The sequence below is a fragment of the Hibiscus syriacus genome, unplaced genomic scaffold (assembly GCF_006381635.1).
Source record: "Hibiscus syriacus cultivar Baekdansim isolate YM2019G1 unplaced genomic scaffold, ASM638163v2 tig00110893_pilon, whole genome shotgun sequence".
Taxonomy (NCBI): Eukaryota; Viridiplantae; Streptophyta; class Magnoliopsida; order Malvales; family Malvaceae; genus Hibiscus; species Hibiscus syriacus.
Genome location: NW_024062901.1, coordinates 5,075,135 through 5,097,299, shown reverse-complemented (window position 1 = coordinate 5,097,299; position 22,165 = coordinate 5,075,135). Strand labels below are relative to the sequence as shown.

The following is a 22,165-nucleotide window of genomic DNA, read 5'->3' as shown; positions in this document are numbered from 1 at the left end:
GACACTAACTAAGAATACCAAGTGTTTACTCCTATAATGTTTATATATATATATATATATATATATATATATTGGACTTGAATTTAAACATACGACGTCGTTTTTATGTAAATTGTCAGGTCTTAACGTGTAATTTACCTAAAGAAAAATGCATGGCCACTATGAACATGCTGTTAAGATTTGACATCTTTAGAGCAGGGCTGCCTTATTTTCACTAGATTTATGTCTACGTAGAGAATTTGTTTTTCAAGACAATGACGATTTTTCTAATTCAATTTATTCCATTCACAATCGTCGAGATTTAAATCTTTGACCTTACTTAAGAGATTTAGTGTCTCATCCCATTACGTCAATTGGTTGTCGGTAGATATTATATATTTAAATCAATAAAAGTTACACCAACACATTATGTATAAAGAAAACATCTTGGATTGAAGAGGGAAAAATCGCCACCGTCAGTCGGGAAGTGTGTGACAACGAGGGGTCACCGTACAGGATTCTAACGACATCTATATCTATACGAAGAAAACATGTAAACAAATAACTAAAGGATAAACTACGTGTTTAGCATCTAAACTTTCAGTTTTAGTCTATTTTAATACCTAAACTTTTAATTTTTTTAAAATCAGAGGTAAAATTTAGGTTTTGTTTCATTTTAGTATATGCCATTGAAAACTTTAGTTTTTGTTTCGTTTTAGTACCCCCATCAAAATTTAATGTTAAGTTGTAAAAAGGTTAAAAATTTAGGTACTAAAACAAATAAAAAACTAATAGTTTAGGTACTAAACACATTTAATTTTTAACGGTGAATACTAAAATGAAATGAAAACCAAATGTTATGCATGATTTTGAAACAAAATAAACGTTTATGTACTAAAGTCATAATTTACCCATAAATAAAATATTCCAACCAATGAGAAGTCGAAAGCACATCCTTAAAAATCACTTCGGTTTTTAACTCCAAATCTTCTCCAAGATCCCCTAAAACCACTTTTGCTTTCAGTTTTCTCTCTTTTTATCTTCAGATTCCAATTCTATATATAAATATATCTGTGCATGCTTTCTCAGATCCAAAGCTTCACATTCAGCAAATACCAAGAAGCAGCAAGCTCATGGGGAGAGCTAGGGTTCATTTGAAGAGGATCGAGAACAAAATCAACTGGCAAGTCACTTTCTCTAAGAGGAGAGCTGGGTTGTTGAAGAAAGCTCACGAGATCTCCTTTTTTGTGCGATGCTGAGGTCGCTTTGATCGTCTTCTCCAAAAAAGGCAAGGTCTTTGAATACTCCAGTGATTCCGGGTGCCTTTTTTCTGCAAAAATCTAAGCTTTTTTCTCTCTCTATAGCCCGTTGAAGGATCCATGATCCCGTACAGGGTTTCCCAGTCATTTGAATGTATTGGTTTCAGCAGTTTTCCAGGATTTCATGCAGATGTTTTAGTAGGTGAAATTAAGGGAATGTTAATAGTTTCAGGCTAAAAAGGAGACCTTGAAAATGTGACTGTAACTATATCAGTTGAAGTAGCAAAAGAATGGAAACCTTTGGGTTATATATATATATATATATATAATGAAACTTTGTAACTTTTTGCAGTTAGAAAATTAGGGATATCTGCGATTTTTTAGGAGGGAAGGGTTAGGGCACAAAGAGAGGTATCTGTTACACTAGATATTCCAAGATTCCTCCATGGACAAGTGTTGCTTCATGTAGCCCTAAATCATGTGAGCTTAGATCTTAAACCTTAAAATCAAAGTTTAAATTGATAAGTTTGGGCTAAGTTTTAGGTTTTGAGACTAGTTCAGTTAGTTGACTTCAGTGGTGGAGCTGCGCGTCTAACGAAAATTGTAGAATGTGATCCGTCTTATGGTCCCAAAATTTAGAGACCCGACACATGAATGTCATTTAGATCGGTCTATGTGTAATATTTGTGCTCTAACGATATTTACGTTCAAATGAAAAATAAACTTTCGGCTTGATTCTTGAGAAAATGATAGAGAAAGTTATAAATAAAGGTTTTGAGAATGTATTCATCGTTTGTAATGATAAATTTTGATATAAAAAAATCTCGCAATTGACAATATCTAACGATGTAAAGGGCTTTAATGGAGAAAAATCCATGTCCACAGTCTTTGGTTCCTAATATTCAAACTTTGATTCTTCGTAATTATATATATATATATATATTCAAAATTTATCATATGTTTTGTGTCTCCTGTGATCCGATCAAACTTCATCAAATAGCATCATCTGGAAAATCCGAAGAACAACAATGTTTAATGATGTTGTACAAATGGAACAACTGCAGGAGCTTGTAAGAAACAGATTACCTTGTCACAGATCGGACAGTTTGCTGATCTCTCCATCCACTCGTATATGCAACCAAGGTGGTAGCCGTGGGAACATCGAAGAACTATCTGCGGATTTTCGGGATCGTACTCTGCGACCGAGAACCGATCGGCGACGTCAGTCGATTAGCCGATGTGCATTAAAGCCCCGTCAATTTACTTGATCTATCAATTTAATCTATCTATCTATATGCATACCTTCAAGACATGTGGGACAAACATCCTCGTCTTCTGATGATGCATCGGCACAAGTAACCTCGGCTTCAAGCTTCTTGTATGTCGGTCTTCCTTGCGCTCCAAGTCTGATCGATTGCTTGTTTCCGTTTACTCCGGTAAACTGCGGACAGAAAAATAATTAATAAGACCGGATGATGCAAGAGACAATATAATTTGAAATCATACCTTGTCCCACAAGGCATTGATACTGTTCGGAGTCCGGCGAGGGGAAGCAACTTCGTGCTCCCGGAATCGGAAACAAGAACAACAAGCTCCCATGATTCAAGCTTTAGTTTACTTCTCAACCTGAAACAATTCAGATAGAATCATCTTCATCGGCGACAATCAAAGGGAACTTGACTGTTACAAAGAGAAACATGAAGGGATTTTATGACCTTGATGAAGACGGCGATGGAATTACAGATGCTTTGAAAGCAAAAATAAGAACCCAGGAATTTTGTTCGTTCGTTCAAATAACCACAGAATTCGATCTATTGATTGATCTATATAGGATATTACAGAGGCAAGGCACCCTATCAACCCAGTTTACTTCCTTTATAGTAGGATTTGGTGGAAAATAAAATATTCTGAAGTTGAGAGATTTTCGGTTTAACATTTATAGTTTAAACCTAAGCTGAGTAGGATTTTATATTTTAAAAGCTAAATTCTTAGTATATTTATAATAAAAGTATTAATTTACTTTTTAACTTTATTTTTAAATAAAATTAAATTCTCATTAAACAAGGACTAGGTAAAATAAAAACAATAAAACTCTAACATGGAAAACCCAAAAGTATTAATCGAGTTAAATATAGTCGAGTAAAAAAATTTCGAGTTATTCGAGTTAAAGAATCTTATTTCACAACTTGGAGTTGACTTAAAAAAAAATTAATTAGAATTGAGTTAAATTTTTTATGATCATATACAATACATATATATAACAATCTATTCTCATGTGATTTTTGATAAAAAAAGATACAATACATATATATTTCTTTCATATTTAATATACATATATCATACAGAATTGAAAGACTCAACTCAAACTTGAAAATTCATCCACTAATTACTAAAAATTTTGAGTTATTCAAGTTGAATTTTACAACTCGATTTGAACTTGAATTTTTTTAAAATCTAGTCGAGTCTATGAAATTACAACTCGAAGTAATTTCGAGTCGAATTGAAAAAAATCAATTTTTCGAGTCGAGTTGAATTTTGAACACCCTTACCTTTTGATTTGAAGAAGAATCGGAGCTGGTGATTGTTGAGAAGAAGAATATAATGAATTTTTTTTTGTTACAAGAGTTCCACTAAACCTAATGATTGGTTTGGGTCCCTCTCCAGGACTGCATATCATCCTGGAGTAAGCGTTGGATATCAACAGTTGGGTAATGAATCTTTAGGAGACCCGTGGACGTCGTCTGGGCTAATTTGATGGTGGCATCAGTTACATTGTTAGCTTCACAGCAGGCATGGGAGATTTTAATGCTCTAGTTACGCTGGATGAGCTTGCAGATATGATGGAAGAGTGTTGGTTCGTATCTACGGCAAGGGGACGTAAGGATTTGACCATAAACATATCTGATTTTTTGTTGTGTTATATCTGCCCACACACAAGCCAAAACTTGGCTTTTCACCACATAATGGGTTTACCCACATAATGAGACCCACACCTAACAAATCTCCCCTCTAACTATGCGGGGAAAACAATCTTTTTTTTTGTGGGTTTACAGGTGAATGGGTTTTCCCACATAATGAGACCCACACCTAACAAATCTCCCCTCTAACTATGCGGGGAAAACCTCCATCCTGACGGTTAAGCAATATGCTTCAAACTTTTCTCTTGGTAAGACTTTCGTCAACATATCAGTATCATTATCATCAGTATGTATCTTCTCAAGCTTTAACAGTTTAACTTCAAGAACATATCGTATCCAATAGTACTTCACATCAATATGATTAGATCTAGCATGAAAAGTTGAGTTCTTACCAAGATGAATCACGGTCTGGCTATCACAATATAGGACATACCTCTCCTTAGTAAAACCAAGTTCACGCACAAACTTCTTCATCCAAAGCATCTCATTGCACGCTTCGATCGCTGCAATGAACTATGGTTCGGTGATGGACAATGCAACACACTTTTTCAATCTCGATTGCCAAGACATAACTCCACATGTATAAGTGATAAAGTAACTTGAAGTAGATCTCATCGAGCCAATGTCTCCAGCCATGTCTGAATCTATATATCCAACAAGAACAAGTTTCTCATTACCGAAACAAAGTTTCAAGTTGGAACTACCACGGAGATATATCATGATCCACTTCACTACATTCCAATGCTCTATGCCTGGATTAGAAAGAAATTGACTAACGTTACCAACAACATAAGCCAAGTCCGATCTCGTGCATACTATTGCATACAATAAACTATCTACAACTGAAGAGTAAGGAACTTTTTGTATCTCTTCCTTCTCATTTTCTATGGAAGGACAATGTTTAACACTCAATCTAAAGTGCGTAACAAAGGGATTATTCATTGCTTTAGTTTTGTCCATACTGAATCTTTGAAGTACATTCTCAATGAACTTCTCTTATGATAATCACAATTTCTTGGCCTTTCTATCACGTGTCAATCTTATGCCAAGAATTTGCTTTACTCACCCTAAATCCTTCATTGCAAAAGATTTTCTCAACTTCAGCTTCAACTTCTCAATCCTAGAAGCATTGCGACCAACAATAAGCATATCATCAACATAGAGCAAAAGGATAATAAAATCATCATTAGAGAATCTCTTAACAAACACACAATGATCATAAGTAGTCTTCTTGTAGCCTTGCTCCCCTGTAAAAGACTCAAACTACTTGGAGCTTGCTTCAAACCGTACAAGCTCTTCTTCAACATGCACATGTAGTTCTATTTCCCTTTTGTAACAAATCCCTCTGGTTGTTCCATGTAAATCTCTTCCTCCAAATCACCATGGATAAAAAAAGTTTTCACAACCATTTGTTCAACCTCCAAGTCATAACAAGCTGCCAAACTCAGTATAGTTCTGATTGAGGACATCTTCATAACAGAAGAAAATATTTCTTCAAAACCAATCCCCTCTTTCTGAGTATAACCCTTAACAACCAATCTAGCTTTGTATCATGGAGATGAAGACTTTTCTTCTTGCTTTAACCTGTAAACCCACCGATTCTTCAAAGGTCTTTTACCCTTAGGCAGTTTTACAACTCAAATGTATGGTTTTCTTGCAAGGATTGAAGTTCATCTTTCATCGCTTCAATCCACTGATCTTTGCATTCACTCTCCATAGCCTCTTCATAACATTCAGGTTCTCCCCCGTCAGTCAAAAGAACATACTCATCAGAAGAATACATGACAGAAGATCGTCGATCTCTAGAAGACCTTCGAAGTGGAAATGTTGATAGAGCTATAGGTGCTTGTTGTTGATCATTCGCAACATCATCCATGGGAGCATCAAAGTCACCTATATCTTGTTGGTCATCATGAACATCACCATGCACATCATCCGAACATCATTATGCACATTATCTGGAATAGGATCTATTGAAGGGTCTAGGTGAACCAGATTCACGTCGATCAAGTCACCACTATCTTGTGAATCCACTTTCTCGGTCTTATTAATGTCATCAATGGTTTGATCCTCAATGAAAATAATATCTCGACTTCTCATAAGCTTCTTCTGAACTAGATCATAGAGTCTATAACCAAACTCACCATCTAGACCATAACCAATAAAGATGTATTGTCGAGTCTTGGCATCCAACTTGGATATTTCATCCTTTGGAATATTATGAAAAAATGCTTTACAACCGAACACAGGAAGGTGATCATATGACACGTCATTACCAAACCAAACTCTATCTGATACATCACCTCGTAAAGGAACACTAGTAGATAGATTAATCACATGCATCATTGTATTCAAAGCTTTAGCCTAAAGGATCTTGGTAACTTTACATCTGACAAAAACATCTAACTCTCTCAATCAATGTTCGGTTCATTCTTTCAGCTAACCCATTTAATTGTGGAGTCTTCAGTGGTGTCCTCTGATGTTTGATTCCCTATATTAGACAATACTCATGAAATGACCTTGTATACTCGCCATCATTATCAGTATGAATGTGCTTTAACTTTTTCCCTGTTTCTCTTTCAACTGATGCTTGAAACTGTTTAAACGCTTCAAAAACTTGGTATTTTGACTTCAACATATAGACCCACATCTTTCTTGAACAGTCATAAATGAAAGTCACAAAATAAAGTGCACCACATGTGACTATACCTTTATTGGACCACATACATCTGAATGAACTAACTCTAGCAATTTTGATCTTCTATGTGGAGGAGGACTTCTAAAAGAAACTCTTCTCTACTTCCTCGCTAGATAATAACCACTATTCTTCAGTGTAACATTTTTCAAACCCGAATGTTGATTCTTCTTGGCTAAATAATTAAACCCCTTCTCACTCATGTGACTAATTCATTTATTTCACAATTCAGTTGAGTTGTCATTCACTGTCACATTCACAGTGTCTCTAAAAGTCGAAGTCTACATCAAATACAAATTTGAGCTTTTATTTCCTCGAGCCATAACCAATGAGCCTTTAGTCAACTTCCATTGCCTTTCACTAAAGGTGATACAAAATCCCTCATCATCTAGCTTTCCTGAAGAAATGAAATTTAAATGGATATCTGGTCCATGTCTGACATCTTTGAGAGTTAACTTTATACCATCGTTACTCACCAAACTAACATATCCCATACAAATAATCGGAACCAAATTGCCATTACCCATCTTTAATACCCCAAAATCATCATGAGTATAAGATATGAAAAAATATCTCATCGACGTGACATGAAGTGAAACACCTATATCAATCACCAACTAGTCTCATCGTATGCTAGATTGACCAAATTCTCATCACAAATAACCAACAGATCATCACGATGAACTATTGCAACACGCTCAGATTTTTCATCATCCTTTCGATCATGTTTATCACCAGCACCTTTTTCTCTTTCTTTCACTTGAAGCAATATTTCTTGATATGACCTTTCTTATCACAATGATGACACTCAAGATTCTTGTATCTCTATCTTGACTTGCTTTGGTTTTTATCTCTACCCTTTTCATCTTTATCTTTGTTTCTCCCTTATTCTCGGTAAACAATACCTCGGACTATATTGTAGAACCTTGGGATATTCTTCTAACCTCTTCATTCAACAAACCACACTTAGCCAAATCCAAAGTAATAATACCATGTGGAGCAGAATTAATGAACGAGACCCAAAAAGTCTCTCAAGAGTCCGGTAGAGTAGCAAGCAACCAAAGCCCTAAAATATCATCATCAAATTTGACGTCATACCAAACAACTGATTCATCACACTCTAAAACTCACTAACATGGTTAGCTATAGACATTCATTCTTTGTATTTCAACGTCATAATCTTTTTTAGCAAAAACAACTTGTTGTTGACCGACCTCGAAGCATACAAGCTTTCAAGCTTCTCCCACAATGTGCTAGCATGTGTCTCTTGATCAATGTAGTTGGAAACATTTTCTTCAAATTGCCGAATAAAGTTACACACTTGTTGATGTTCATATTCTTATTCCTCGTCACTTTTCGAATCGGGTTTTTGAGTAGCAAAGACCGGAAGATGCAAAGCCTTCACAAACAATAAGTCTTTCATTTTATTCCACCAAAGTTGATAATTCGTGTCATTCAACATAATCATCTTGCTCGTATTAATTTCCATAATTATCTGGCACAATAACCAAGCTCTGATACTAGTTTGTTGGGGAAGAAACCGAACAACTAAACACAAGAGGAAGCACAATCGATGTTCTTTTTCTCTCTATAACTCCTGCAAAAAATTATGGAAACAACTATAGCACAAAATATGTTCTCTAGCAACATTAATCAACCACAAATCAACCAATACAACCACAACGCAAATAAATCAAGACACAAATATTTTACGTAAAAACCCCCTCTAAATCAAGGGTAAAAACCACGAGACTTTAGAGTCCAATAAAAAACTCCACTATCATCAAATGTTCAACAACAAGACTATAATCCCCAAAAATGCAGCTGCTTTAAATTGACATTTTTCGTCGTTACATTGCTCGAATTAAAAATTCGACCATACAAAGTCAAGAACATCTTATCACCTAGTTGATGTCCAAAAATCAGCTTAATCGAACCACAAATAAACCCTTTATCGAAGAGTTGATTACTGTTACACCAAACTTTTAGAAATCTGTTTTTCTCCTCTTTTCTCTCAAACGTGGCTGCTCTCTCTCTCTTTCAAAACAGATCTGATTTTTTGTTGTGTTATACCTTGCCCACACACAAGCCAGAACTTTTTTCACCAAAGTCAAAACCAAAAAATGAGATAAACAAACAACTTTTTCCCGGGTTCACGGGTGAGTGGGACCCATACCCTACACGGTCAAACCTAATATTTTAACCATAAACAATTCTTAATAATGTCGCTTTAGCAGTAAGAGTCAAACGGGGCTAGAGAAAATTCCTTGAACAAGAGAAGAGGACGAGAAAATGTCAACGTTGAACCTTGAACATCCAGAAACAAACCCCAAAATCATAGCTATAAATCATACTAAAACGCTGCCAAAATCTATTCCGTTCATTGGTTAAGATAAAGAAGAAGAAGAAGAAACACGGCAAACGCCATGGGAATGCTTCTACTTCTTTTCACAGCTTCTTTGTACCTTTACTTGCCCATAGCTCTCCTGTATGTCGTCTACAAGTACTGGTGGATCCCTCATCGTGTACAGTTGATGATGAATTCCCAGGGAATCTATGGACCTCCTTATGAATTCATCCATGGAAACAACAAACAAGTTGTCCAGATGCAAAGGGAAGCATTAACCAAACCCATGGGGTTGACGCACGATATTTTCCCCAGGGTTATGCCTCATTTTCATTCCTGGATCTACAAATACGGTGAGCTTTCATCATCGAAACATGTTTCCCAGTTAGCTTTTTCCATGAAGAAATTTTGTAATTAAATCTCTTTGTTTTTGTTTTTCCAGGCAAGAATTATCTTAGCTGGAATGGAGCTCAAGCTCAGCTCGTGATTACTGAACGAGAACTGGTGAAAGAGGTGCTGAGAAACAGTGACAAAGCTTTTACCAAGAGGAAGCCTACGTATATTTTTGGGAAGATATTAGGCGACGGGCTTGGCACAACCGAAGGAGATAAATGGATAAGGCAAAGGAAGTTGGCTAATTACGCCTTTCATGGGGAGATCTTAAAGGTAAACTTCAGTTTCAAAAGTATACTCTGTATCACATATAGTTCATCTGTTTCACTGACGATACATGTATAATTCGGTTGTTAGAACATGTTTCCGGCCGTAATCGGTAGCGTCGAATCGATGCTCGAGAAATGGAGAGATCGAGAAGGAAAAGAGGTCGAAGTGTTCCAAGAGTTCAAGTTATTAGCTTCAGAAGTGATTTCGAGAGTAGTTTTTGGTAGCAATCACTTGGAATGGGAGAAGATCTTCGAGATGTTGATGAAGTTATCGGTACTTGCAGGCAGAAACTTTTTCAAATCAAGGATTCCCATCATCAGGTAAGTTCATCTAAGCATTTGCTTGTAGTATACGTACGGGGTTTATTTGTGTCTCTGGTTTTGCTTTTGCAGCAAGTTTTGGAAATCTGCTTATGAAATCGAATCAGAAAAACTGGCGAAAACGATACATGATTCTGTGATGAAGATAGTCAAGGAAAGAGATGAGAAAGTAGTGACCGGAGAAGCAGACAACTTCGGCAGTGATTTCATGGGGTTACTTGTAAGTGCCCGTCATGATTCGGACGAGAAAAACAGGCTGTCGGTACAAGATTTGGTTGACGAGTGTAAAACTTTCTACTTTGCTGGCCATGAAACAACTAATTCTTCGCTTGCATGGACGATGCTTCTCCTAGCAATCCACACGGATTGGCAAGACAAAGCAAGAACAGAGGTGTTGAGGGTCTTTGGTACTCAAAACCCAGATTATGAAGGGATCTCCAAACTAAGAACCGTAAGCAACCTACACAAAAATTGAACTTTATAATATGTTCATGTTGTTTGATTCCTTTTCTTCTCTTGCAGATTACCATGATCATCAATGAAACTCTACGGCTGTATCCTCCGGCGAATAGCACGCCGAGGAAAGTCGAAAGAGAAGTCCGAGTCGGAAAACTCGTCGTGCCTACTGGTTTAGAGGTCGACATCCGATTTCTAGCACTTCACCATGACCCTGACCTGTGGGGAGACGATGTTCATGTTTTCAAACCGGAGAGATTCGCCGAAGGGATTGCCAAAACTACCAACTACAACACGGCAGCTTTTCTTCCTTTCGGCTTGGGACCTCGATCTTGTGTAGGAATGAGCTTCGCAATGATCGAGATAAAGATTGTTCTCTCCATGATCCTGCAACGCTATAGTTTCACCCTCTCCCCTGCCTACGTTCACTCGCCATTACCCAGTCTCGTACTCAAGCCGCAACATGGTGTTCCGTTGCTGTTTCGTTCCCTACGTAGTGATTATTAATCTTTTCGCTCCCTACGTAATGACGCTAATTTGTGGACGAATCATTATTGTTATATGTACTTTTATATTGTGTTGATCTTTCACCGCCTACACTGTTGTGTGTTTATATTTAGGGTAAACTATACATTCAGTACTTAAACTATCAGTTTTAACCCGTTTTAGTACCTAAATTTTTAATTTTTCAAAATCATATCTAATGTTTAGTTTTTGTTTCATTTTAATATCTCATTGTTAAAAACTTTATATGTTTAGTACCTAAACTATTAATTCTGGTCCGTTTTGTAACTAAACTTTTATTTTTCTTCAAAACCTAATGTTAAATTATGAACATGGTACTAAAATAAAATAAAAAATAAACTTTAGGTATGTTTTTGAGAAAAATGAAAGTTTAGATACTAAAATGAACTAAAATTAATAGTTTAGATACTAAATGGATAATTTACCCTTATATTTATTACTTGTTTGAGTGGTTTGGTTGGTTTGAAAAATCTTAAACCAGCCCAACTAAAGTAAACTGGACCAATACAGATTGATTGGAAATTATAGAGGGGCCATACGCGGCAAAATTGGCCCAATAAGCCAGGCGGATCATAAAATTAGCCCATTAGATCATCTCGAATATTAATTTGAGATCTACGGCAGATGCTATAGTGTAAGGGAAACGAGTCGCGCCTACATGACGAGTTTTTTAAAATAATATTTTTTTATTTAAACTTAAATAAAATATAATTTTTTAGTTAGAATTATGAAAAGTTTAAATAAAAATATATTTTATTAGAACTAATAACCTTGACGTCCTCCCCTCCTCATTTGTACTCACTCCTTCACTTTGAGAAATAATAAGAGCATTCTTCTCTCAAAGCTTTCTTATCTTTTTTTTTGTGCTAGTTCTCTTGTCTAGCTTCCGTCGAGATTCTAAGTATCATTGCTTGGGATATTTTTAAGCTTACTTAGCCACAATCACAAAAAAGTCGACTAAGATAGCACGTTTCGAGATGTCGAAGTTCAAGGGCGTGTACAAAATATAAAATACAAGTAAACATGAAAATCTAAAAGGGCTAAAGATAAGTTTTGCTATTCTACGTAGGACAAGCCGACCAGGCATTAATGTCCTTTGACTTTAAGTTATAAAATATAAATGTGAACAAATATGGTAGCAAAGTTGTTCTTTGCATTCATTGATTGAAAACCACCATGTTGAATTTTGCACGCTAATGGCCAATAATGACTGTAGGATAAGAAAGAGAGAAGTGAAGTAAGACGACAAAGGGTAAACTATGCGAATAGTCTCCTATGTTTAGAGTCGGATCAATTTTGGTCACCATTTTAAAAATTAAGAGGAAATTATTCCTAACTTTATTGATTCGTTCGATATTAATTCATCAAACATTAATTTTTATTAACCCCTTTTTGTTTAAGTCCCTAACATGCCCGAAGGACTAAAATTGAACGGGAGTCAACGGCTGAGGGACTAAAATCGAATGATTTAATAGCATATTAGGGACCATTCCCCTTTAACTTTTAAATTGATGATTAAATCGGTTAGACCAAAAATATAAGGGATTATCCATACAATTTACCCGACAACATAAAATGTCAAGTCAGGACGTAAAATGCTGACTGATGAATTCATTTTGGCAAATTTTTTCATCACGTCATTGTTATTGTCATTGAAATTGAAAAGTAAAATTTGATTAATTCATTTAGATTTGAAATTTTTAAAATTTAAACTAAATTCTCCGACTATTAAAAAGTTATAAAATGATCATCTGACTATTAATTATGTCTTAAATACATAATTTTTCATTAAACATTAACATAATTCTGAGTTAAATGTTAATTTGTTGTCTGATATATTATAGTCATTCAAGATTATGATATTATATTTTATCATATCTCATCTCAGACAATATATTAATATTTAATTTAGATTGTCGTCAATTTTTTAACGAAAAAATACGAATTTGAAATGTAATAAACAGTTGAGTGACTATTTTGTCACTTTGAATAGTTGAGGGGCTCGTAAAAGTAATATTCTATAGTCTAGGGACCATTTTGTAATATTCTGAAGGTAGAAGTTTGTAATTTACCCTTTTTATATTAACCCAAAAAGCAGTTCCTCCCATTCTCTTATTGTCGTTTTCACAATGTCGTGTAAAGTAGCCATTGCATCATTGCCATCGTCCATGCCTAGACGCATATGATCTTTTTCTTGTCTATTTCCCTGATTATCGGGTGTAGTTCTCTAAGAAAAATTATAAAAATGGCCTAAACAGCAAAGGTGGACAAATGGCAATCCGTAGACCTCAAGAGAAACCCAGAAAATCATATATAAACACTCCAAAACCTGAAGCATTCATCATCTGTTAAGATCTAGCCAGAAAGAAAGAAAAATGGACACCATGGGAAAGCTTCTACTCTTTTCCACAGCTTCTTTCTGCCTCTACTTCCTCGTCGCTTTCTTCTACATCTTCTATAAGTACTGGTGGATCCCTCGTCGTATACAGTCGATACTGAACTCCCAGGGAATCAGAGGTCCTCCTTATGAATTCGTCCATGGAAACAACAAACAAGTGGTCCAGCTCCAAAGGGAAGCATCGAGCAAGCCTCTGGGACTGTCGCACGATATATTCCCCAGAGTGATGCCTCATTTTCATCACTGGATCAACAAGTACGGGAAGATCCATCTCGGCTGGAATGGAGTCCGAGCTCAACTCGAAATCGCAGAGCCAGAACTGGTGAAAGAGGTGCTGAGAAACAGCGACAAAGCTTTCCCAAAGAGGGAGCCCACGTATTTCTTTGAGAAGATGTTGGGCGACGGGCTTGCTTCGACCGAGAGGGAGAAATGGTCGAGGCAAAGGAAGCTGGCCAATTATGCCTTCCATGGGGAGAGCTTGAAGGTAAATAATTTGATCACCTCCGATCATTATGTGATTCATTCACCATGTATAATGAATTATCGAATGTCGCAGAACATGACTCCGGCGATCATTGCGAGTGTCGAAACGATGATGGAGAAATGGAGAGGTAAAGAAGGAGAAGAGATCGAAGTGTACCGGGAGTTCAGATTATTTGCTTCGGAAGTAATATCCAGAACAGCTTTTGGTAGCAGCTACTTGGAAGGGGAGAAGATTTTTGACATACTGATGAAGCTATCAGGAATTGCAGGCAGAAATCTTTATAAAACAAGGATTCCTATCATCAGGCAAGTTCATCGAATTAAAAGTTTAGTGATTGTATTATAATAACACCGAATTTAAAAGAAAATCGATGTTTGGTTTGGTTTGTTGTTGCAGCCACCGAATTTAAAAGAAAATCGATGTTTGGTTTGGTTTGTTGTTGCAGCCAGATCTGGAAATCCGCTGATGAAATCGAAACAGAGAAGCTTGCAAAAACGATACATGATACTGTGATGAAAATCGTTAGAAAAAGGGAAGAGAAAGTCGTGACCGGAGAGGCGGAAAACTTCGGTCACGACTTTCTGGGATTACTCGTAAACGCCTATCATGAATCCGACGAGAAAAACAGGCTTTCGGAACAAGATTTGGTAGATGAATGTAAAACTTTCTATTTTGCCGGCCATGAAACAACTAATTCCTTGCTTGCATGGACATTCCTCCTCCTAGCAACCCACACAGATTGGCAAGACAAAGCACGAACAGAGGTGTTCGAAGTGTTCGGTAACCGAAACCCGGATTTGGAAGGGATCGCCAAGCTAAAAATTGTAAGCATTTCATGTTCATCAATGAAGTACACTACATGAATTACAATATGATGCCTTTGATTCGTTTTTTCTGCAACAGATCAACATGATCATCAATGAGACACTAAGACTGTACCCTCCCGTAAGCGGGACTATACGTAAAGTCCGACGAGAAGTCCGATTGGGAAAACTCGCCCTGCCTACTCCATTAGAGGTCGACATCCGTATCATAGCACTCCACCATGACCCTGACTTATGGGGACCCGATGTTCACCTCTTCAAACCGGAGAGATTCGTTGAAGGGGTTGCCAAAGCTACCAACTACAATGCGGCAGCTTATCTTCCCTTCGGGTTGGGACCTCGATCTTGCGTCGGAATGAGCTTCGCAATCACCGAAACAAAAATCGCTCTCTCCATGATTCTACAACGCTACAGCTTCACACTCTCCCCTGCCTATGTTCACTCGCCGGTGCCGCGCCTTGTACTCAAGCCGGAACATGGGCTTCAGTTGTTGTTTCATTCACTACATGCTGATGCGTGAAACTATCGGCTGCTGATAGTATAATTATCAATAAACAAAAATGTTGTAGGAACCGTTCCTAGTAATGAGCTTGTGAATTACTTCAACGATGTGGAGAATAATTATGATTTTCTGTATCATGTCCCTTGTATAATTACTTTGATAAAGGTATTAATTTTTTCGATCCTTATCATTATTTTAGCATCTAAATTTTTAATTTTTTTTAAAATCAGATCTAACATTTAGTTTTTATTTTATTTTAGTACTCGTCGTTAAAAAACTTAACGCGTTAAGTACCTAAACTATTAGTTTTTGTCCCTTTTAGTACCTAAACTTTTATTTTTTTCAAAATTTATCGTTAGATTTTAAACAGGGATATTAAAATAAAATAAAAACTAAATATAGGTATGATTTTAAAAAATTTAAAAGTTACGTACTAAAACAGATCAAAACTGATAGTATAAATACAAAACTCGTAATTTACTCTTTATTTAATCCTACCGAGAAACCATACAACGTTTCCTTTTAGTCTTAAAAAACACTAAAATATTTCTAAGAGAAAAATAGAGAGATCATAGATAAAGTGGGATAGACATTATTGTCCTTTAATTTTAAAATTATATTTTTAAGGTAAAATATACATATAGTATTTCAATTATAGGGTATTGTTTTATTAAGTCCCGATTATTAAAAATTATAAGTGGCCCTTCGATTATAGAATATTGCTTTGCTAAGTTCATCGATTATTAAAAGTTATAAAATGGTCACTCGACTATTCTTTCTGTTCCAAACTCACCATTTTCCGTTAAAAATGGCAGTTGTCTAAGTTGGACGTTAATGTTAGGATTTTTGAATCTCGATTGATCAATCAAAATTGTTGTCAAGATAGGGTGAATTGACATTTTTTAAATTTTTCGAATTTAGGAAAAGTGATAGGAAATTTTGCTCAATGATTTATAGTGGTTCAACTTACTCAAAGAAGTCTACATCCACTACCTTAGCACCTCAATAAGGATTTCTAACAAATTTACAAATTTGTTCTTTCTTTTTCTAGGCTCAAGAGTAATCTTTACAAATTCTCTATATTTTACAATGGCTAAGATAGAACCAAAACCCCTTTTCAATAAGGATAAAAGATTGTAAACAATAAACTTGTAACATCCTAATTACCGGGTAAGTGACTAAATTGTAAGAATTTATAAATTTAGTTGGTGAATTAGAATCAAGTGATAAGTCTAGTGATTTATGGAGGAATTTTGTTTGTTGGGTATGATAGTAAATATGGAATTATAATAAGGGTAAAAGGGTCATTGAGCAAATGAAATAATAAAATAATAATTGTGGGTATTATAATACCCATGTGAATGAATTGAAGAGATAAGTTTTCAGAGACTTATCTTCTTCATCTTCTTTTCTCAACGTGAGGCACCCAAGCTCAAGGTAAGAATTTGAACCTTGGTCGTTTCTTTGATTTTTAGTTTGGATGTTATATAAGCTAAAGGAAAGCTTATACGACATTAAAACAACAAGATAAATGTTTTAGAGATAGATTTGAGAAATGGGTTTTTAGATGAAATTTCGATATGGATGAGTTTTTGAGGTTTGAATAAGATTTTCGACTTGTCAAGAGGTTAATTAAAGGGTTAGAAGTGTTAGAATTGATTAATAACATGTTTGAAATTTGGGTATGATTATTGGTTTTAAGAATTTGAATGAAGTATTGGAAATAATAAAGTTTCGAAATGATAGAAGTTAGTTAAAATGGTTGTAGTTAAGTTGGGTGGTATGAAAGGAACTTTGTATGAGAAAAATTTAGTGAAGAGTTGATGATTTTCGGGTTTGAACAGTAAAATCTGGGTAAATTTTACAGATTATGCAGAGGGAACCAATACCCCCTGGGGGGGAGTCGATTCCCCCTAAAGGAAAGTTGAAGTTTGGTTCATTAAATTTGTTTAAGCTATTAGATGTTAATGATAAGGTTTAGGCTTTTGATAGTTGTCTCAGAAATTATGTTTATGTAGATATGGAGCCTAAACGAGTTCCGGAACAAGTGACAAGTAAGAACAATCGAATGATTAGAATCGAGTCAAATTAAGCAAGGCTAAGGTGAGTGCACATACTAGATAGAATTGTATGGAGATAAGACTTGCGATAAGTCTATCTCTTATAGTTGAATTCATGATTTCATATTCATATACATGCATCCATATATCTATATTGAATACATTGATTTCTTGCATAATTCATACATGCTTTAATATGATATTATATGAAAGAATGCAATTGTCAAAGAATCAATTCAGGTATGTGAAATAATGGAAATGATCATATGTGTACATGTGAAGTGAAATATGTGTTTATATGAAAAGTGATGAAAACGATATGAAAATGAGATATGTACTCATATTTAAGCCCATGTTATGTAGATGAGAACCATAGGTATAGTTGGCATGCCAAGAGTAGAGGGTCTACGCGGTCCTTCGGGACAAAATTCTACGTGGTCCTTCGGGACATTTATGTATTCTTTGGAACATGTATGAGGTCTTTTGAGACACCTACTTGATCCTTGGTATATGTATATGATTCTTAAGGAATTTCTATGTGGTCCTTATGGACAATCTTATATGGCACTACGGTGCATTTCTACGCAGTCTTTCGGGACAAATTCTATGTGGCACTTCGGTGCAAATTTATATGAGCTGTGGTGACAGCATATGTGCACAACTTCAGTGTACTCATTTACCTCTTGTTCTCAATAATGTACATGAGCAATACAAAGATAAAGTGAAGTGAAAACTTGCATAAGACGATAAATTTCATATATGCATGACATGATCATATATGTTATAGTGTAATACATACATGCAAGTTATAATGTTACGATTAAACAGTAAGAGTGTATGTTTCACGAATTATTGTTATATATTTAATCATGCCTCACTAAGTCTATGACTTAGCGTGTAAGTGATTTACACGTAGGTACCAAGAACCAAGAATAACAGAAATAGGAGTGGCAAGAACGACAACACTATTAGAAGATCAGATCAGAAGTAATTGATAAAGTATGTATTTTGATTGTGCATAATACGTTGGCATGTAAGAAATGTAATAAGTTGTTAGTACGAACGCTCTGATAGACTTTTCTAATGTTCTGAACATATTTTATGTAAGTGTAAATGTATAGTGATGAACGGTTAAATTTTTACGAGTTTTATGTACGCTTTACAGAAGTACTGTAACAGTACTGTAGCAAGGGAATCGGTTCCCTGTAGCAGGGGAATCGGTTCCCTATTTGCAATCTGGAATCGGTTCCCTGTAGCAGGTTACTGTTTATTACTGTTCATACATATTTTACTGTTCACAAATACGTTTTTGCCCCATAATTTTATAACAAACATAATTCAATAGTTTATTATCATATTTTCTTAAAAGAAATCAAATATAAACACCGCAAAACCTGATGGATTCATCATCTGTTAAGATCTTGAAAGAAAAGAATGGGCACCATGGCATCATCTGTTAAGACCTGTAACGAGGATCGTCATAAAAGGGAAGAGAAAGTCGTGACCGGAGAGATGGAAAACTTCGGTAACGACTTTCTTGGATTACTTGTAAATGCTTATCATGAATCCGATGAGAAAAACAGGTTTTGGGAACAAGAATTGGTAGATGATGTAGAACTTTCTATTTTGCCGGCCATGAAACAATTAATTCCTTGCTTGTATGGACATTCCTCCTCCTAGCAACCCACACAGACCGGTAAAGACAAAGCACAAATAGAGGTGTTGGAGGTATTCGGTACACGAAACTCGGATTCAGAAGGGATCGCCAAACTGAAAACCGAATGTGTTTCATGTTTATTATTGAACTACACTATGAATTACAATGTTTTGCCTTTGATTCCTTTTTCTAAAACAGATCAACATGATCATCAATGAAACACCAAGACTGTATCCTCCTGTAAATGGCAACTTATTTAACCTTATCAAGGTATCATTCGAATTCATTTGCTCTAGGTTTGCCTGCACCTTCATTTATCATAACGTAAATTTGACGTGACGATCTAACAACAGAATTTTATACTTCAAGAATGTTATTATCGTCATCAGTGGACCAAAGCTTAGCAAATGAAACAAAAACACAGATAAGGTGGGGTTGCAACAAGCTAAACCCATATCCAAAAACACTTTTGCATTCACATGAAAACTGATGTTAAAGATTCGCATGCAAATCTTTTTAGGACCTGGAAAATTCAAGAAATGATCATTACCAAACATAAAAACCATAGCCGACATGCCCTCTTTTGCGTGTATAATGCCTGATTTGGTGGGATGAATTGATCAGCATTCGCAGTAGGAAGTCACCGACCAATCAAAAAAGTTCAGTGGCCTCATTTTTCTTCAAAATAGTACTAATTTATTAATGGTTTGATTAGTGTGTATAGCAATGAAGCAACCTGTCTAATCTGTGAACATCAGTCCAAACTTGTAGCCAAAACGCAACTTAATCTTAACATGTCCAATCTCTTTTATATAAACAAGATATGGTCGAACAGATAAGGTTTTTGTATCGAACTTTCGATTGAACACAATGTTTGTACGAAATTTACAGATCATTCGACCGACGGTCTTCGTTTACAAGAAGAGATAATGATTCCTAAATGGGATGTTGTTTTAATATTTACATGTGGAGGGATTTGAATGTATTCCTCAAGAATAGGACCTAACCAAGCTGAAATTGACAAAAGATTTTGACTTGAAGAGACCACCGAAAAGGAACCTGGTTGGAGATTCCTGAGGAGCTGATTTTGGGTCTTCAGGGGAGCCTTTAACTTTTAGTATAGTCTGGCCTATCACTTCGCGGATCGAGTCAATTGTTTTGGCGTCAACCAGGTAACCTGACATATCACGGATGTAGAATGTATTCACAGCTTTGCCTTCTTTCGTTGTCAATTCGGCTGGGGTGACTGTGAGGTTATTCTCCCTGAATATGCGCGTAACATCAGACAGTAATCCAACTGTCTGTCGTGCAAAGTTCGAGCTTCAAACCCTGCAACAGTTTCGTATCATTATGTTAACGGTTTCATTTTCATTGTGAACTTTGTGTCTCGTCATCACTAATCTATTTAAGTTTGCGTACTCCCAAATTCTGATATATAGAACAGTGGACTCACCTCAGATACCCTTCTCTCGATTGCTGCTTCGAGACACTGAGTTACTCTGTGTCTCTCTGCTTCTGATTTCACGGGATATCAGTCTACATGCCGAATGTAATATTCCTAAAAGAACACAAGACATAGTAAGCAAATTAATTAGAAGATGATGCGAACATAACCAACCTTCAACCCGAAGTCATGAGAAGTAGCCAATCGTTACCTGATAAGAAAATGGACCCTCAGTTCCAATATTTGCATGAAACACTACATAGTCCATATCTGTCAAGGTGCAAACCGTATCAAAGGGGAGTTTTGGTCTATCTTTACACCTAATGGTAACCACTGAATGGTCCTTATCATACCAATTAACAACATCCACATTAGGCCCTTGCCTATCATCCAAGACATCATCGCTCGTTCGTTCGTAATCCCTATAGGCAAACATCATCTGGTGAAGCCTTCTCTCGGTATGTGTGACCGAGTTAGAGACCGCAGTGTTGGCCAAGCTGGATTTGTTGCTTCCCTTGAGTAAATTGCAAAGAAGCGACTTTATCCCAGACAGCCTTTCTGGATCGGTGATTGCAGTTCCTGTTTCTTCGTCGGTCACTTGCATCACGGCTGCAACACGGGTGTTGTGCGTCCACACTTCACCACTCACTACATTTTATTTAAGACGCCTAAGGACAGCACTCACTTCAGACAGCAATCCGGGTCTGTCACTCCCCATTAACTCGATTGCGGTGTGGTCCATCGATTGCTTCACCCCAACAGATCTCATTGATAATGGGATACAAGATTCAGGCCCCAGAGACTGTACACAAGACAAAAAAGTAATCAGACGGGCATGAAAACAAGACAAAAACAAAGGGTTTCTTTTTTACTGCATACCTTCTTGATATAATCTAGAATCCCTTCATCTAAGATCTTATTTCCATCTTGATCAGTAACATTAAAAACTGGTCCCAAAAAAGAATAAATAATTTCAGAATCAAATTGAATACATAGCAGACAAATAGATAGTTAAAAAAAATGGGCTATCCTACCATCCATAAACCAATTTCCATCAGAGGATATGTAAGCTTTAGTAATGATGAGGTTAAGATCAGTGAGTATCTGCACAACTTCAAGAAGGATTCCATGTTTGTTTACACTATCAACTGTAATTACAAAAATGAAATCAGCACCAAAATGGTCAAAGAAGACAAAAAAGAAAAATGGAAAATCCAGAAAGTTATAGACATACCCATATCTCGGTTGCATTCTTGCAGGTTTCATTATCAATCACCACCCTGAAAAGAACGGTATGCAAAGATAATTCTAATGGTAGGTAGAGTAAAGAAGATGGCCTTTCGATGCTTACCTGGGTGGATTATTCTTCTGATGAATTTCTCATATTCATCATCGATATCATGTGAAAAGCTCATGTTCATCTCTACAAAAAGAGAAAAAAAAAACCATAATCAGCCAATGAGAGGAACTATAAGGAGCAATCAACAAAAAACCTAGAAAATCAAGCAGAAATGCTCTGAAAAGTTTGAAAATTTTCAGTGTGTCAAAAAAGCAAACATAACAAAGACAACCCAGAGTCTCCAAAAGAACAAAGTATAGAAGCAGAAGGGCTTACCCATTGTTACATCTCTGTT

The 22,165-nt window shown here is 36.0% G+C and overlaps 2 protein-coding genes and 1 pseudogene across 4 annotated transcripts; 2 read left to right on the top strand and 1 right to left on the bottom strand.

The window, feature by feature from the left end:
- The first annotated feature begins 9,258 nt into the window (after positions 1-9,258).
- Positions 9,259-19,342, top strand: LOC120145393 (cytochrome P450 CYP749A22-like). 2 transcript variants are annotated; one of them, XM_039159239.1, is made up of 5 exons: positions 9,259-9,551; positions 9,641-9,864; positions 9,949-10,181; positions 10,254-10,632; positions 10,704-11,164. In XM_039159239.1, exons 1-5 carry the CDS (start codon positions 9,278-9,280, stop codon positions 11,142-11,144), a joined length of 1,551 nt encoding a protein of 516 aa, XP_039015170.1. In that variant the 5' UTR covers positions 9,259-9,277; the 3' UTR covers positions 11,145-11,164. The 2 variants fall into 2 exon arrangements, 1 of the variants encoding a protein (XP_039015170.1); XR_005518129.1 differs by lacking the exons at positions 9,259-9,551; positions 9,641-9,864; positions 9,949-10,181; positions 10,704-11,164 and adding an exon at positions 19,286-19,342 and having other exon boundaries at positions 10,529-10,632.
- LOC120145391 (cytochrome P450 CYP749A22-like) lies at positions 13,452-15,475 on the top strand. 2 transcript variants are annotated; one of them, XM_039159238.1, is made up of 4 exons: positions 13,458-14,044; positions 14,117-14,349; positions 14,490-14,868; positions 14,948-15,475. In XM_039159238.1, the coding sequence occupies exons 1-4, from the start codon at positions 13,538-13,540 to the stop codon at positions 15,386-15,388; spliced, it is 1,560 nt and encodes a 519-aa protein (XP_039015169.1). In that variant the 5' UTR covers positions 13,458-13,537; the 3' UTR covers positions 15,389-15,475. The 2 variants fall into 2 exon arrangements, with proteins under 2 accessions (XP_039015168.1, XP_039015169.1); XM_039159237.1 differs by having other exon boundaries at positions 13,452-14,349.
- Positions 19,343-20,042: 700 nt separating the features above from the next.
- Positions 20,043-21,952, bottom strand: LOC120145098 (annotated as a pseudogene).
- Between the last annotated feature and the right edge of the window lie 213 nt (positions 21,953-22,165).

Excerpts from the sequence above, each read along its gene's own strand:
- LOC120145393 (XM_039159239.1), top strand. The coding sequence starts at position 9,278 with ATGGGAATGCTTCTACTTCTTTTCACAGCTTCTTTGTACCTTTACTTG. Across the intron at positions 9,865-9,948 it reads TTCATGGGGAGATCTTAAAG|AACATGTTTCCGGCCGTAAT; the intron begins GTAAACTTCAGT and ends TTCGGTTGTTAG. Across the intron at positions 10,182-10,253 it reads TCAAGGATTCCCATCATCAG|CAAGTTTTGGAAATCTGCTT; the intron begins GTAAGTTCATCT and ends TTGCTTTTGCAG.
- LOC120145391 (XM_039159237.1), top strand. The coding sequence starts at position 13,538 with ATGGACACCATGGGAAAGCTTCTACTCTTTTCCACAGCTTCTTTCTGC. Across the intron at positions 14,350-14,489 it reads ACAAGGATTCCTATCATCAG|CCAGATCTGGAAATCCGCTG; the intron begins GCAAGTTCATCG and ends TTGTTGTTGCAG. Across the intron at positions 14,869-14,947 it reads GGATCGCCAAGCTAAAAATT|ATCAACATGATCATCAATGA; the intron begins GTAAGCATTTCA and ends TTTCTGCAACAG.